Source organism: Parus major, chromosome Z, assembly GCF_001522545.3.
Source record: "Parus major isolate Abel chromosome Z, Parus_major1.1, whole genome shotgun sequence".
Lineage (NCBI taxonomy): Eukaryota > Metazoa > Chordata > Aves > Passeriformes > Paridae > Parus > Parus major.
The window spans coordinates 61,894,890-61,909,926 of NC_031799.1; the positions used below are offsets into that span (position 1 = coordinate 61,894,890).

The window sequence follows — 15,037 nt, forward strand, 5'->3', positions numbered from 1 at the left end:
TGTTTACTGTTACTGTTTTTGAAAGAAAATAAATGGCATGTTTCAGTATCAATTCATTCTGAACTATTTTCCCTGTCTTCCCACTCTCTAACATAGCAGCCCAGTTAAAATGGGAGTTATTTAAACAATCCAAATATACAGGTTTTTTTATGGAAGAAAGACTGCTTTCACTCTTGCACGTGCTGCTGCAGCCCATCATTTCCTTCTTGTTGTGTCTTAGGACTAGTTACATATGCTCACAGACTGCAGAAATAAGCAGTGAGCGTGCACCAAACACTTCTGCTCCTTTTATTTTTTTTTTTTTTTTAGCTAATAAAATAGGAGATACTGCATATATCCTCTGGTTTCCAAACTAAAGGGACAAATGCAGAACTGCAGAAATGAATCAGAATTTTGATTCCATCTAATTTTTCCAGCAGCTAGCACCCTATGCCTCCCACCCAGTTTTGGTCTTTTCAGACTGGGAGAGAAATGATAGGCAGAGACCAATCAGGACATTCCAAGTCTGCTGTTCCAGAGAAAGTCAGGACATCTGGAGGGGTAGTGCAGAGGCACTGCACGCAGTTGGGACACCTTTGAGGTAGAAATCATCAGTGTTTAGAGGGTTGTATTTTGGCATATCCTCATGAAGAGTCATTGGCTCAACTATTTCACTTCTGAGCACATGATGGCAAGAACTGCTCAAAGTGAAAGAAACACCTTTCAATAGGTGTTGTTAATGATGAGAATGAATGTGTTGACACCATCTGTGGTAGTCTAATTCTGACTAACATTATCTGCAACACAGATGTGCAAAAGCTCAAGGTGACCTAGAAGAAGTCTTCAGCAGAAAAAGTTGGAAAAATGATTTGTAGTGTGTTTTTTTTTTTTTTTTGTAAGGCTATATAAGAAGTTATCCTTAGATGAAACTATGTGTCTCCATTCCTTGAGGCATACTTACAAATCCCACACTAAACTGTGAGTTTGTGTACTAGACCCACTTTCTGAATCAACTTGATCACATAAGTCTCTTCATGGCCAGCCAGCCTTCCCTTAAATGCTTGCTTACCTGTGTAGAGTTATGGTATATGATACAAGAAAAAGAGCATGCTGCACTTTGAACCACTGCTTCTCACCTGGAACTAGGTTCAGATAGGACTGCACACCAATTTTTCACTGCTTACGCTCTCACTCACAAGAAAAAAGCCCATCATAGTTATGGCCTGTATAACCTACTCAGGGTGGAGAGTTTTGTGGTCCCTGAAAAAGCTAGGAGGAACACGCACCTCTTGAGTAACATAATTCTCTTCAGATGGTCTGGAGGAAGGCCAGTCTGCATTTCTTGTCTGCACAATCCTGCCCATGTCTGTTACACTTTGGATCTACATCCACTATATGTAATTCCTGATGGTATATTTGGGTAATTCAGGTATTCTTGCACTGCTTAATACATTGCTTACATTTGATACAGCTTTAACAGCTATGTAAGTATGTAGAAAGAGATGGACTAAGAGGGAAAAAAAACATTGTTTGGAATGAAAAGTTACCTGGTGATATCAGAACTGCAGATGAAAACAAGGCAATCTCCTCCTCAGTCAGCTGTAAGGAACACAAATTCTTTGCAAAGTCAAATGCTTCATTTACCAGATCATCAGAACCTGCAGACAAAAGAGAACCAATGTTAGAAATCAGCTCTTCAAACTGCAGGGATTGTTTTGGTGTCAGAAAAAGTTGTTCCTAAATTTCTGTACTGATAAAGCAACTGCTTTTCATTAACTATTAAAATTTCATGTAACCCGAAAATGGCACTAAGATGTACACGGAAGTGAAAAAAATTAACAAGAATGAGGGTGAAGTACAAAAATTTCACAGACATCTTAACAGAGAATATTCTTTCCCAGTGAGGTAATATCTGTTTCTAAACAGATATTAAACTTAAGGAGGAGGAAGGACCAACCCTAAATAACATTTATACATAATTTTACTAAGTGTATGTTTTACAAATGTGTATGAAAATTGGCAAAAGCATCATAAAGATAAAAATAAATTAATTAATACACATTCATAAATGCTTTAAACTTATAAAGAAGTAGCATGTTTATGACACACACTAAGAAAAGAAATTATGATAAATATATACATTTGAAGGCAATATCTCTCTTTGAGTTTGGTTCTGAATCAATTTCTGATAATATCAGTCTGATGGATGCACAAAACACAAACATTTCACTATTAACCTTTCAGGTAGCACCCAATATCATGTTGAGAAACAGAATAATTTTTTCAGTACATGAATCTAAATGAGCTTACTTAAAAGTTTTAGGCAAAACAGTATTTTCAGCAAGTTGTTCATTAATTTAGTCTCCTCACTGCTGGGGCTAAAATTGCCTTCTGCAGGACACAATTAGTGGGAGGGATTTCTTTCATCAACCGTAACTGAACAGTAAAGACAAATAGCTTGTCCTGCCATAAACTCATGGTTCATCAAAACTTCAGAAGGCAAAAAATCAATTTGAAAAAACCTACTTGCTTCTCTGTTTTTATTAGAGAAAAACAGCTATCACTGTTAGAAGCTAATGGAATCACCTTTTTTTTTTCTTTTTCTGTTCCAAAGTAGACATTTGGAGACTTGAGGATTCAACATTTACTGGAGACTTCCACTGTGGGTCACTATTCCCATAAAGACATATTTCTTGCTATATGGCTCAATGCAATTGGTTGGAAAAAAGAAGAGCAACATACCCAAAGCTTTAAACATTTGCATCCCTCCATACTTTCCTTCAAACAGAACAGTATTGTTAAGTGGGTTGAAGGCACGGCACATTCTCACCAAAACCACTTCCAAGCAGCCTAGCAGACAGAAAAAAGAGCAAAGGTACCAGGTATTACTGCCAAACATCAGGGCACAGGAAAGCTCAAGAAGATATTTACGAAGCCATCAGTCATTAAAAACATCAGAAGGGACAGACACTCTTTGAAGACATCTACATTATACATCTATGAATGCGAGAAAATATATTTCTGTCTGCTTTGAGTAGAGAATGGGGTCATTTCTGCTCCAGTCTAACCACTTTTCTGTAGATTGACTTTTTCACCCTTTGTAGAGAATTAGCAGCCTGGACTAGGTCTGAATTTAGATAATGGACAAATAAAGTTTGAAATACTTTATCCTGAAAAATAGGCATTTATTAAAACTCCTTTTTAATAGTTACACCTTTTTTTTTTAATAACAAAAACCAGCTTCATTCAAGGCATATAAAAATCCCAGCTTAATTTGACTGGAGAGGGAGAACATCACCAAGCATTTTTAGAACGAAAGTATAAGCTAAAGAACTGCCAAGAGCACACCTAAAATAGGTTTTACTTTTTGTTTGTTTTTATTTTTCTTTTTTACTGGTTGTTGAATAGAGAAAAAAACACTTCCTTTTTAATCCTTATCTTTGCATGTTATCTCCTAACTGCAAAATTATGCAGTTGGAAAAGTGGAAGGAAAAATTTTAAGACCTCCTGTAAGATGAACTCAGAATCTGAGGATTATTCTGCAGATATGCTTTTGAGAGAAAAGTCCTCATTTTCAAACTCCTGGTCAGCATTAACAGTAAAAGAGAAAATAAAACCTGATGCATTTTTATATGCTATAGATTAACAATATTTTCCAGCAGAGTGAAATAAATCTTTTCATGAAGGTGCAGTTGAGCTGCTAGCCTTGCCAGTCAAATGAAGTTTCCTAGGGGTGCACCAGTATCTGCAGCATTTTCAAAATTATTAAGAGATTAAAAAAATAGTTTTTGTACTATAATTCCCTTTCTCTAGGAGGTGTGTTCCCTGAGTCTCTGTATCACTTCCCTTTGCAGCTGTGCCCATCATCAGGGCCCAATCCCTCACCAGGACACAATCATGGTTCTCTTAAGGCCAAGGCTGTGGGTTTAATTCCCCCACAGGCCACTTAAGAGCTGGATTTGATCCTTGTTGGACCCCTTCCACCTTAGAACAGTACGTGATTCTGGTTCTGCCACTGAGGTTAGCTCAGTTGGTTGGAGTATGGTGGTAATAACACCAGGGTTGTGGGTTTGGGGCAGTCACTGAAAAACTGGGCTGTGCTCCCTGTGGGTCCCTTCCAACCCAGAACAGTCCACGACTTCTGTGTATGGAGTGCTGAATCACACAGAATTTCAGCCTTAGTGAAGAGATCTCTCTCCAAAGAGAAGCACTTAAGTTTTAACAAGCTGCCTCACACAGCATCCTACGTTTTACACATGGAGGGAGCAAGAAACTCATATGACAGGGTAAATGCAGTTAATTACCAGTCGTGGTTCTTGTGGTTCACTTAGTCATGCCATTTTGTCCTCCTGGGCTTGGCAGTGTTACTGCACAGTCATGATAAATTTTGTCAGGATTCTTTCGGAGGACAGGAATTACTGAGCCCCTTGACAAGGAAGGAAAGCTTTTCCCCTTGCCCTTATGCACACACATGCAAACCTGGCATGCAGAGAGAGCATGGTTGGAGCACACTGCCATAATCTGCTCTCATTTATTCCAAAAACAACTGGCACCAGCAGGAATTTTCCCTCCTGTGCATTGGCTGTAGAGTATTTCTGTAGTCTCATTAAAAAGATTAAGGATGACCACAGAAGCAGGCCCCAGTGAGCCTGCCTTCGTTTCATTAATGACAAGTTTTACAGGGTTTCATTAACGACATTTTACAGGGTGGCAGATGACTGATTCGACCAGCTCAATTTGCAGGCTCCTTCCACCACATGTCAGGTTGGAGACTGCAGTTTTTGCAATGGTTGTGTGTGTGTGTGTGTGTGTGTGTACTTAATAATCACAACTGACTGTAGAGGGGAGAGGATCAGAAGTCAGTAACATCATTAATGTGAAAAAATACAGCAAGGTTAATGTACTTAATGCAACAGACAGAAATTAGGGCTCCCTCAGAATTAAAATGATTTGCCCAACTCAGTCTAGGGACTCAGACTCAAGCCTCTGGTGTTTACCCACCTGACTTAAGAAGAAGAATTTGGTCATTCTGGCAGAGCTCCATGAAGCCTGTTATGCGCTTTGCAAACTCCACCACGTACTGGATAGCATGGGTGATCTGAATGGCACACTGCTGCCACAGAGCTTCTCTCGTCTTCCAGGAAAGCACACGTGCAAGAGCAAAGAGGTGAGTAAACAGGTACAACAGTGCATTAAGTTCTTCAGGGGGCCTTGCAGACAGCAGGACTCCTCACGCTCCATCCCCATACCCAGGCAGAGCCAGCAGCATCTCTTTTCTCTAGGCACCCAACACTTCTCATTAGAAGGCTGCTTTCACAAGATGCTGCCCCACTCATCTGAACTCTGGTATTGCCTTTTCAAAGGAGCAGAATGCATTTCCCAGTGTTATAATGTGATTCTAATGTTGGCTTTTTGTGCAGGACAGACTAACAGTGGCATGAAAAACGCACATATTCCGCAGCACTCTTGGGCAAGAAGTGGCACAATGATATTGATTTATGCAACAGAGTATTTTTCTAGCTTGAAAGCTGAAATATATAATTGAAGTATCTTAACACAAGTTACATTAAAATGTTGACTTTCTGATAATAATTTAATGATATTCTGTGCAACTCCTTGCACACGCATGTGTGTAAATGAAAATGGATGTTCTTGGTTTCACTGAAAGCTGTGGTGTGTTTTTGTTCCTGCTAATACTGCACAGCCCCTCAGATTTCAAAGATGACTGGACCACATCTGAAGAGGTGCCAGTGAAAAAAGACTGAACTTGACCTAAGAATCACAGGAGCAGAACAAAAATGTAGTGTAATGAGATAATTTTTTCCACTCAACATTGAAGAGCTTCAATTTAAGGAGTATTTTCGGTTTGTTATCCTCTGCTCTCGTAAGTGACAGGTGTTTGTTATTCACAGAAAAAGCAGATATGTTTTCAAAATGATAAGGAAACAAGGTTGTCTTATGTTTTTAAAATACTTACAAGTGAGGGTCCAATCACAATCAAATTGGAGTTAACTGAGTTTGTGCATGAGGTTAAGATCTGTAATAACAAGCACAGAAAACTGGATTCCATGACTATACCTAAGCTTTAACATTAGCAAACAGCTCAATATGCTGGAAAACTGCTGCTTTATTTTATGAAGTGTCACTGCTTTGCTTTCAGCAACCAGTTCCCCAAAGGTATTGAAAAGTGTATTTTGCCCTATAGGAAACTCATCAGTGTACTCCTGTGAAATAAATTACTCTGTTAACAATTTCAAGCAGAAGAAAAAGCATATTAAAGGATTGTACCTTGCTCTGGTAAACCTTTATTTCTTCATATGTGTGGGTCTGCCATGCTAGTTGATGTAATTCCTCCATTGTATACTGACATGTCTCCAAATGAGATTTAATGATATTCTGTGCAATTCGATCTGTGAAAAGGAGAAGAAAAAATAGATTGCATGAAAACAATGAACAGCAACAGCAAAGTGCTGAAAACATTGAAGCTGTTGGAAAATGTGCATTTTAGAAAATTAGTCTTTTCTTTTCAATGCTACCTTTCTCATTTGTTTTTAATTCTGAAGTTGATTATTGAAAAATGTTTCAGTATTCAAGCCAAAGCCAAACGATAAACAGTGGATCTGCAGAAGAAAACAACAATGATTTTTGTGTAACTCTACAGAATCTTTATTCTGAAAGTGATTTGATATGTTTAAATAATTTTTTGCTTTGAGGCCCTTTTTACCCAATTGCTTTTGTCTGCCCCAAACCTATGCAGTAACTGGTAGACTGTTTTAGCCTGGAGAAGAGAGAAGAGAAGGAACGCTGCTGGTATCACCCCAGCAGGGTACCTCTTCAGGCTTTGGGATGCAACCTCTGCTGGAAGGCAGTATCTCCCTGTCCACATCCATGCTGTGTGTAGATGTTTGCTTTCTTTCCTCAATGCTCATTTCTTTCTAGTTCTCCTGAAAGAACTAATCTGCTGAATTCAGTGGTCAGCATGTTTCAGAGCTACCAGGTGTCTCAGAAACTGACTGCTTGAACTTGCCATGAACACTTGCATTACTTTGGTGCAACTTGCAAAAGAAGAGGAAACAGGTCTCTTTTTTCTCAAGTTAGTTCTAACCTGGATAATTTTCTGATTAAATTTGATGAGCAAGAACATGGAGACTGGTTTTATCAAGGGGTGAAAGCTAGAACTAGTATCCTGCAGTTTAGAAGGAGAGCTGGAAGACATAAATCTCACACACACCACTAAGCTACCTTAAAGTTGTCCTGAAATTGCAGCCTTAGAAACTTCACAACACAGAATGCAGGATGCAAGCAGAAAAGGAAGAATGCAATGTTACCCTGGAAACCCACTAAAACTATGAGAAAACTCTTAGACAAACACTTGAAAGCAGACCTTTGCCCTTAAAGCCGCTTGAGTGGATTGAAAAAATTTTCACAAAAACTTCCAACATGAATTAATTAGCTTAGGAGCTGAAATGTTGTGATAAAACATGTTACAGAAAACGGATGATTTCCTATTTTTCAACTTAGGGACCTACATGTCTAATGAAGCTCATTGCTTCAGCATGAAAACTTTGCTTAAGCCAAACAAAGGAACAAAGTTGAAGCCGCAGAAGTGAACTGAAGCACTTGCAGCTGAACCAGCATTGCGCAGAACACATTTGTCAAAAAAGGGAAAAGGACACTGACAATGCATTAGCCAAACCTGAGCATGGGAAATAGAACTAGGTATACCATTGTTCACTTGTTCAGATCCTCAACAGTTTGCATAGAGTGTAAGGATTTGGAGCCTGGAGTCCCAAAATAAGTCTTCTTTAGCCAAATACTGACTGAACTTAGAAACACCAGCAAGGAGGGATGCTGAAAAAAGAATGTAAAAGTGTATGTTCCCTGTAAACACTGCTAGAGGAGCGCTATTTGAAGGACAGATGCCTGTGCTACTCTCACAGTTAATAAGCTGAGACTGAGTAGAAAGGTGCTGAAGATAAAGAAGTTGTAGGTTTGTATAGGAAAAATAAAACCTGACTAATTGAATTTGTGCAGGTATCCTTTTACAGGTCAACACTCTCTTTAAGCTTCCTGATACTGACTCCAACCTAAAGATAACCAAGAATGGATATTAATAGAGTGATCTACACTGTTTTTTATGGAAGGTTAGATGGCAGTCAACCTTTGATGGTAAGCTGTTGCATTTTACAATGAAGATAAATTAGCATCTCTCTTACCATAAGTGTCTCAGATAATTTCATATTACTGCATACAAAGATTTCTAATCAGATAAAGTGACCTGATGTCAACAGTCTGAAACAAGACCTTTCGATTTCACTGACTTCAAAATATATTTGATTCGCAGTTTGACACTACTGCAAAGCTCCTCAGCTCCCCTCCTTTTCCTAGCATTTATGTATTTACCTGAGGAATGGAGAGCTGAGAAACTCTCCAGGGCTTTCTAGGGATGCTGTGTTTTACCCCATGCATCTTTTCCTTACATACTTATGCTTATGTTGGGCTGACATTAAAACCAATTTAGATGTGCAAAGGCCTGGGGCAATCGCAGCAAGCAGCAGCTCTGAATGCTGACATCCAAAAAGGAATCAGGTGCAAGACAGACTTGGAACTCTTGTGCCGCAGGCTAGGCAAGGCTGAGTGTGTGAGGGAAAGGGTACACTGGGTCTCTGAGGAGATGGAACTGCTCATTCAGCAAAGGAGGTTGCTTGCTTACATTTCGTGCAGGAGTGCCTGGAAGGGGCTTTATGCAAATGCAGCCGATGAGTGGGTGACAGAGCTGACATGATGCAAAAAGTAAAAGAAGTATACACCTGTCTTGGCTTCTCAGATGGTCCAGCAACAGAAGATCCAACACAGGCAAGGAATGTCACTCTTAAAGGATTTCACAGACCGTGGGCTTTTTTTTTTCTACCTTACATTTTCAGACTTTAGCATCGTTTTGCTAATGATATTGGAGTCAGCACACATCTTGGCAAATCCCAAGAATGACGTTCCTAAACCACTGGCAACAACATTCATGACAACTGATGTAAACCTGTCCTATCATAGATACAGTCCCATACCCAAAATACATGAATTTCAGTGAGACCTGGAAGCTCTGAACTACACCAAACACCAAGTTCAACAGATTATTTCTTTTAATAGAATAGAAAGTAATGGGCAATGGGGAAAGCAAGAGAACATCTACGCACAGCAAGAAGAGAGATACAGTCTTGATGCAGAATCCTAAAGCCCGTGGAGGTACCTTGCAGGGGTGATAATCTAATAGCTATGTTCCTCCTCTTCTCCAGGCTAGAGAAGTCCACAACTACTTCACATATCAAGTCTTGACTCTGGGTTGATTTTACTTTCAAAAATCTTGGGCCATATATTTCAAGGGTCCCTTACCACTGGGCAACCTCATGGACACAGCTAGAAATCCTGTTTGCATGGACTCCAAGGACTACAAAAGGTAACTCTATTCTTGTGACTGCAATGTGAACTGCATTTCTACATGAAATATTGTCAGCTCCCATTGTGAGTTAAGTTACAACAGGTTTGCTGTATGAAAAGAGATATTCTGGCCACACGGGTGTGAGACTCAGTCTGCAACATTTTATTTTCTAAGGACCAACTGCTCCCACTACAGAATGAAAATTAGTAATTCTAATGGGAAGAATTCATGAACCTGGATGACAGTACACCACCAGCCTGTAAATTGCAGGATTTGTAAAGCTTATCTATCTGCCATGGTATGTAAACACAAATGTAGACTAGGTGCTTTACCCCTCCTCTTTTGCCTGCATACTGAGTTTATTACATTAGGGCTAAATCTCCTATCTTAATCATTTGATATATGAAAATCACAGCATATCCTGGCAGATTGACTCTGTCTGGGAAACATGGCCCACAGAAAATAATGTTCCCAGCATCCAAACTCTGATATATGCTAGGATGTGGAGGCACTTGCATTAGGCAACTTGATTCTAAATTTGAGGTTTCCACAGTATTGGATTATTGGAAAATTAATATTTTCTTAGTATTAGTATCTTAGTATTAGTATTATACCTTGAATTTTTTTCTTGAAAAGCAGACACTTATTCTACAAAAGCTCTGCTTAATTAAAAAAAAATAAAATATCAAATCTGGAAAGAAGTACTTTCTTCCAGGTTGATAAACCAGAAACAAGATATTCAGTCAAGGAAACTGTCAGTAATTGTAACCAATGGTTTCAAAAACCAGAAATGCTCAAACAAAATACATCATGGGATGTCCACTTGTATTTCATTACAGTCCTGCATGTCTCTGACTGGCTTTCTATAATGGCCTGGTATTCTAGCTGTAGAGACTCATCTGTTCTTAGAGGACAAGGAAATCCAGATGGTGTTTGCTGGCACTGCTAGAGAGCAGAAACCTGAGAGGTCAGTCTGGTCCCTGCTCCATGCAGCACAGGGCATAGTGAGGCCTTGAGAGGTGCCAGACCGATGGATAGATGGTTTAATTGGAATTTGCAATGCAGCAGTTAAAAAAATTTAAAAGTTTAATGTGTAGTAGGAGATGTCCAGAAGAAGCTGAAAATTGTACATCTGTACAAGCTCAAGAGGGCCATGAGAAATCAATGCTGTTTCAGGAAAATAAATGTTTTTTACATTTGTCCTGGCCTACCCAGAACAGAAGACAGGACCAAGAGACTTGTGAGGACTGTGCCCAGTGAAGGAAGCTATACAGCAAAGTCGGTGTGACAAACCTGGATCCCCATTTTTTTGCATAAAGAATCCAGTTTTTAATGCATCAAATACCACCCCTGCCTGACCTGATGACAGGGCATCACGTGTGTGCACAAGGGACCAGTGTGCTCTGTCTGACTGGTCATCAGCCACTGCCTTTGGGGGTGAACGTAGGACTGGCTTGTGGCTTCTGCCTCTCCCTAATGTTGTCTATCTCCTTTGCCTACTGAGTAGTCACTCCTCCAAAACTTGTAGGAACTCAAGTGTCTGAGACCGCTGCATCATTTCACTGGAGCTGGAGAATAACTAAAGAGTCATTGCACAGCCCTGACAGAAAGACTGGGGAGACAGAAAGCCCTATTTTATCAAAAAAACAGGCCAAAAGCATATGTTGCAAGAGAAAAGCAACAGCACATAAACTTGGGATTACAGCTCACTGCCTGCAGAATGACCCTTTCTGTTCCCAGTTTTGTTTGCTCTTCCCCCCTCCCTTTCTTCTTCTCCCTGTACTTTCCTATTTTAGATTTCAAGAGTTACCTCACAAAGGCACTCTCCAAAGACTACAATTGCTCAAACATTTATTGCATCAGTAGAGTAGGAATTGCTTAAATACGGGTACGTACAAAAAACTGAACATTGCAACCTAGATAGCAATCAAAACCAGCATACCACTGACCCACAGGGGTCTACCGTCAGCTGATAAATCAGTCCTGCCTTTTTCAGGCACTTCCTTGCAATATCCAGAGATGTCCAGATACAACAGTGAGGAAAAACTCCAACTTGAGGTCAAGTACAATACCAGTGGGGATGGATGTAATCCACAGAGTGCACACAACATTCACCAGCTGTGAATTTGGCCTGCTAAGTGGAAATTATCCACCGTAGCATTTGTTTCCTACAGGCTCCTTAGTTCTTTCATTTGTCTCTCTTTTCCCAGGAGAGACTCTAGATTTTCTCAGCATTCCCTTCTTTTGCACATGGAACTGGAAAACTTTGAAGTATGCCTCCTAAAACACTGATAATCTTCTCCAATTAAAATGAATAATGAATCTTTAATTTGCCACTTACCCTTAGGATCCAGTTGGGTAGCTAAGAGCTTATCTCAGCTTACATCCTAAGTTGAGCTCTTGCAGGGATCCACTTTGAATTAATGCTGCAGTAACATCACAGCTTTGGCTGGCTGCTGTAAGCATGCATAACAAAACTCCAGCCAGGCATTCTAAATAAAATCTCTGTTCTAAGACCTAAAAACTTGGCAAGATAGCATTGGATCAACACTTTTTTGTATGCTAATTCAAGGGTATTATGACTACAAAATGAAAATTTTTGAAAACTGAATCACTGAATTCATTGACTTGAAATTATTCTTAAATTCTTTGACAGTTGTAGAGACAGTGACACAGCTAATAAAGTAAAAATAGCTCAGTAGCTGCAAATCATGAGTAATAGGTTTCAATTTTTTTACATGAACTGGATGAAAAGCCTGACTTTTTTTTTTCTTTTTTTTTGGGGGGGGGTGGAAGAACAGGAACATTTTTTCCTGAAACTGGTTGCAAAAAGCTCATTCCATTTTTCATCTTTCATTTCTCAACACCAAAATGCAAAAAGTATTTCCCTCTAGAAAACAAGCTAGTTTCATAACCCTATTTGCTTAATAAATTTGTAACACTACACAATATGCGACCTAGGAAGTTATTATGAAACATAAAAACACTCATATGAGACTAAAAGTGCTAGAATCACGAGCAGAGTGCACAGAGAGTAACTGTTATGTGTGTGAATTCTCTACTGCCTCTCCTTCAAAATACATGAGTGCTTCCTTTGTCTTTCTAAAAAATGCTAATAATTTAATATTAAAAAGGATACAATGGAAAATGACAACACAATGGAATGAAGTCCTCATCTTAAGGAAGATGGACCCAGAAATTCTGTTAGATCCTAGAGGGCTTTTTAAAATGCTTAATGGTCTCTACTTAGTAATACTTCTCCTAGGACTCAGCCAATTAGGCAAAAATTAGAAATCATTTAACTGGCAGCAAAAGCACTAACCAAGGAAATAGCTAGAGTTCAAATGGACTCTAAAGGCACCGTAATTACCACACATTTATTGAGATGAGCTGTTTCTTAGCTTCTTCCAACATAGGTTGGATAGACCTTTATATTAAAATGAGACAGTTCTGAAACAAGAAAGTGGTTTCGTTTTTTACAATTAAGTATATGTTACCTGAAGTGAACATTGCTTTCTATTAAACTGAGAAATATATATGGAATAATTAGAATATTACTGGTTTAAACTGTGTTTGTGAGGGTTTGCCCTGTCATAGCCTGCAAAAAGCTGGGAGAGGTTAACATATCTATTAGCACTTGTTTCACTGTCAGTCTTCAAATTAGCTTTCTATAAAGATTTTAAACAATCTATCTATAGAAACATGTTAAAAAGTAATGACAAAACATTCTACAATGGTTCTATTTTCCCGTAGTGTGGCAAATGAGTTGGATGAAAGTGATTTTAGTGTACAGTGTCAGAAAGTGGAATAACTTGGTTATCATAAGCAATGACAGAATCTTCACTGATCAAAAGAAAAGCCATCCATGCAGTCAAAAAGGAACACAAGACAGGGCTCCATGCCTTAATATCTTGTATTAACTATTCCCATTTACATGTGACTTTCATTCCTTGAAGATTATGGCACTATAAAATCTGCATTCTGATAATCAGTTTCAGCATTTGTCTCTGAGCCTTATGTCTTGTCACATTGAATTTTTCCACTGTGCATGTCTATGTTCCTCTCTCATGCATTTCACTTGAATTCTTGTATCTTTTCACTCTTGTATAAAGCAATTGCTGCTGTTCTGTGAAGTAAAATATCAAAAGCTGAATGGACTGATGAAAGAAATCATTACCTACGAAGCTGGAAACAGCATCACAAAATGCAAAACAAGCAGAATTACCTTATTCCCAGGAATAAAATGGAAAGTAGTGAAATTCATGAAGTGAGTGATGAAAGCCAGCAGACAGAAAGCACACAGTGTGCAAAACTGGACTGTAGCCTTGGAAAAGCAAACTTAGGATGCAGCATGTGCACTGGGAAAGAAAAATATTGTAACCCCAGACTTCTGATGCCTTCCTTGTGACCTAGGATTAAGGAATGATCAACCAGTGCCATCCAGGATGACAAATAAATTTAACAGGGACCCCAGGCTAACCTCACACAAAGTACAATTACCTTGTAATTGTCGGGGCTGACTGCCCAGAAACACCAGACATTGATGGCAAAGTTGACATTAAATCCACAGAGTGGTTATGCAGATGAGGACAAAAGCAACAAGTAACCACTATTTCAAACCATAGCAATTTTGGCAGGTAGCATGCCACTTCCATGTACTACAGTGATTCCTAAAGCATCACTTCCTTGTCCTCTCAATTCTTGTCTGCAGTTTGCCTCTTTGTGGGCTGTGTGTAAGTCACAACCCTGGCTCTTTCACACATCCCAGGCCCTCTGTGCTCTGGCACCTGCTCCAGTCTTCTTTTTTTGAGCATTACTTGCAGAAAGTCATTTCTTCTGCTATTGACACTGCTGCTCCAAAGCATATGACAGGGAACCAACCAAAAATCTATTCTTACAACTGTCAGCAACAGTGTGCCTCAGTACCTATCACACCATTGGATTTACATTGGTCTTTCTGTGTGATTTGTAATCTGACAATATTCACAGCACAATGTTATTCCTGAAAAGACTGCCATGATATATGGTAATGTATGGGATGTATGATCTGGTATTTTACATATTTTGACTGCTACAAATGGTTGATTTCTAACTGCTTTTTTTTAACTCTCAGTAGAATGAACATATTTTGCCAAGTTTGGTCACTGAAGAAAATGTTCCCATCTTTGGAGAAAAGGATTAACTTTATATAAATTTAAAGGATTAGAAATTTGATCTCTTTAAAGAACTATATTATGAAGCTTAAAAATGTAAGCTATAGATAAGGTTGTTTTTAATATCATTCTATGCATATTTTTAGCTCATTTGTAGAACAAGCTGAAGTGCTAAGTGTTGTCACGTGAACTGAAATGAGAATAGAATTGAAATATGAACATATTCTGATTGTCGTCTTTAAATAGGTAATGATGTTAAGACAGAGTGCCCTGACGGCATGTGCGTAAAATTCACATTGCGTATTTTAAATGCTCACTAGATGGCAACATTGCTTCTCTTAAATACAGCTGCCAGGGTGTAGACAGCAGCCCTGTAAAATTCTGACTGTCATGTTGGTAGAAGGAATATTAAACTGTGGCCTAGAAAAAGAAGCAGAAGAACATTATAGAGGACTACAAAAACGTAATTTCT

General features: G+C 38.9%; 1 protein-coding gene across 3 annotated transcripts in view; it reads right to left on the reverse strand.

Moving 5' to 3' along the window:
• The window catches only part of RORB (RAR related orphan receptor B), a 136,023-nt gene that overhangs the window by 13,045 nt on the left and 107,941 nt on the right, over positions 1-15,037 (reverse strand). For all 3 annotated transcript variants that reach the window (XM_015615293.3, XM_033520598.1, XM_015615295.2), the window contains exons 5-8: positions 6,268-6,389; positions 4,981-5,113; positions 2,722-2,829; positions 1,527-1,637 (exon numbers count right to left, since the gene is read on the reverse strand). In XM_015615293.3, coding sequence (XP_015470779.1) covers positions 1,527-1,637; positions 2,722-2,829; positions 4,981-5,113; positions 6,268-6,389 — 474 coding nt within the window. The remainder of the gene's footprint in view (positions 1-1,526; positions 1,638-2,721; positions 2,830-4,980; positions 5,114-6,267; positions 6,390-15,037) is intronic.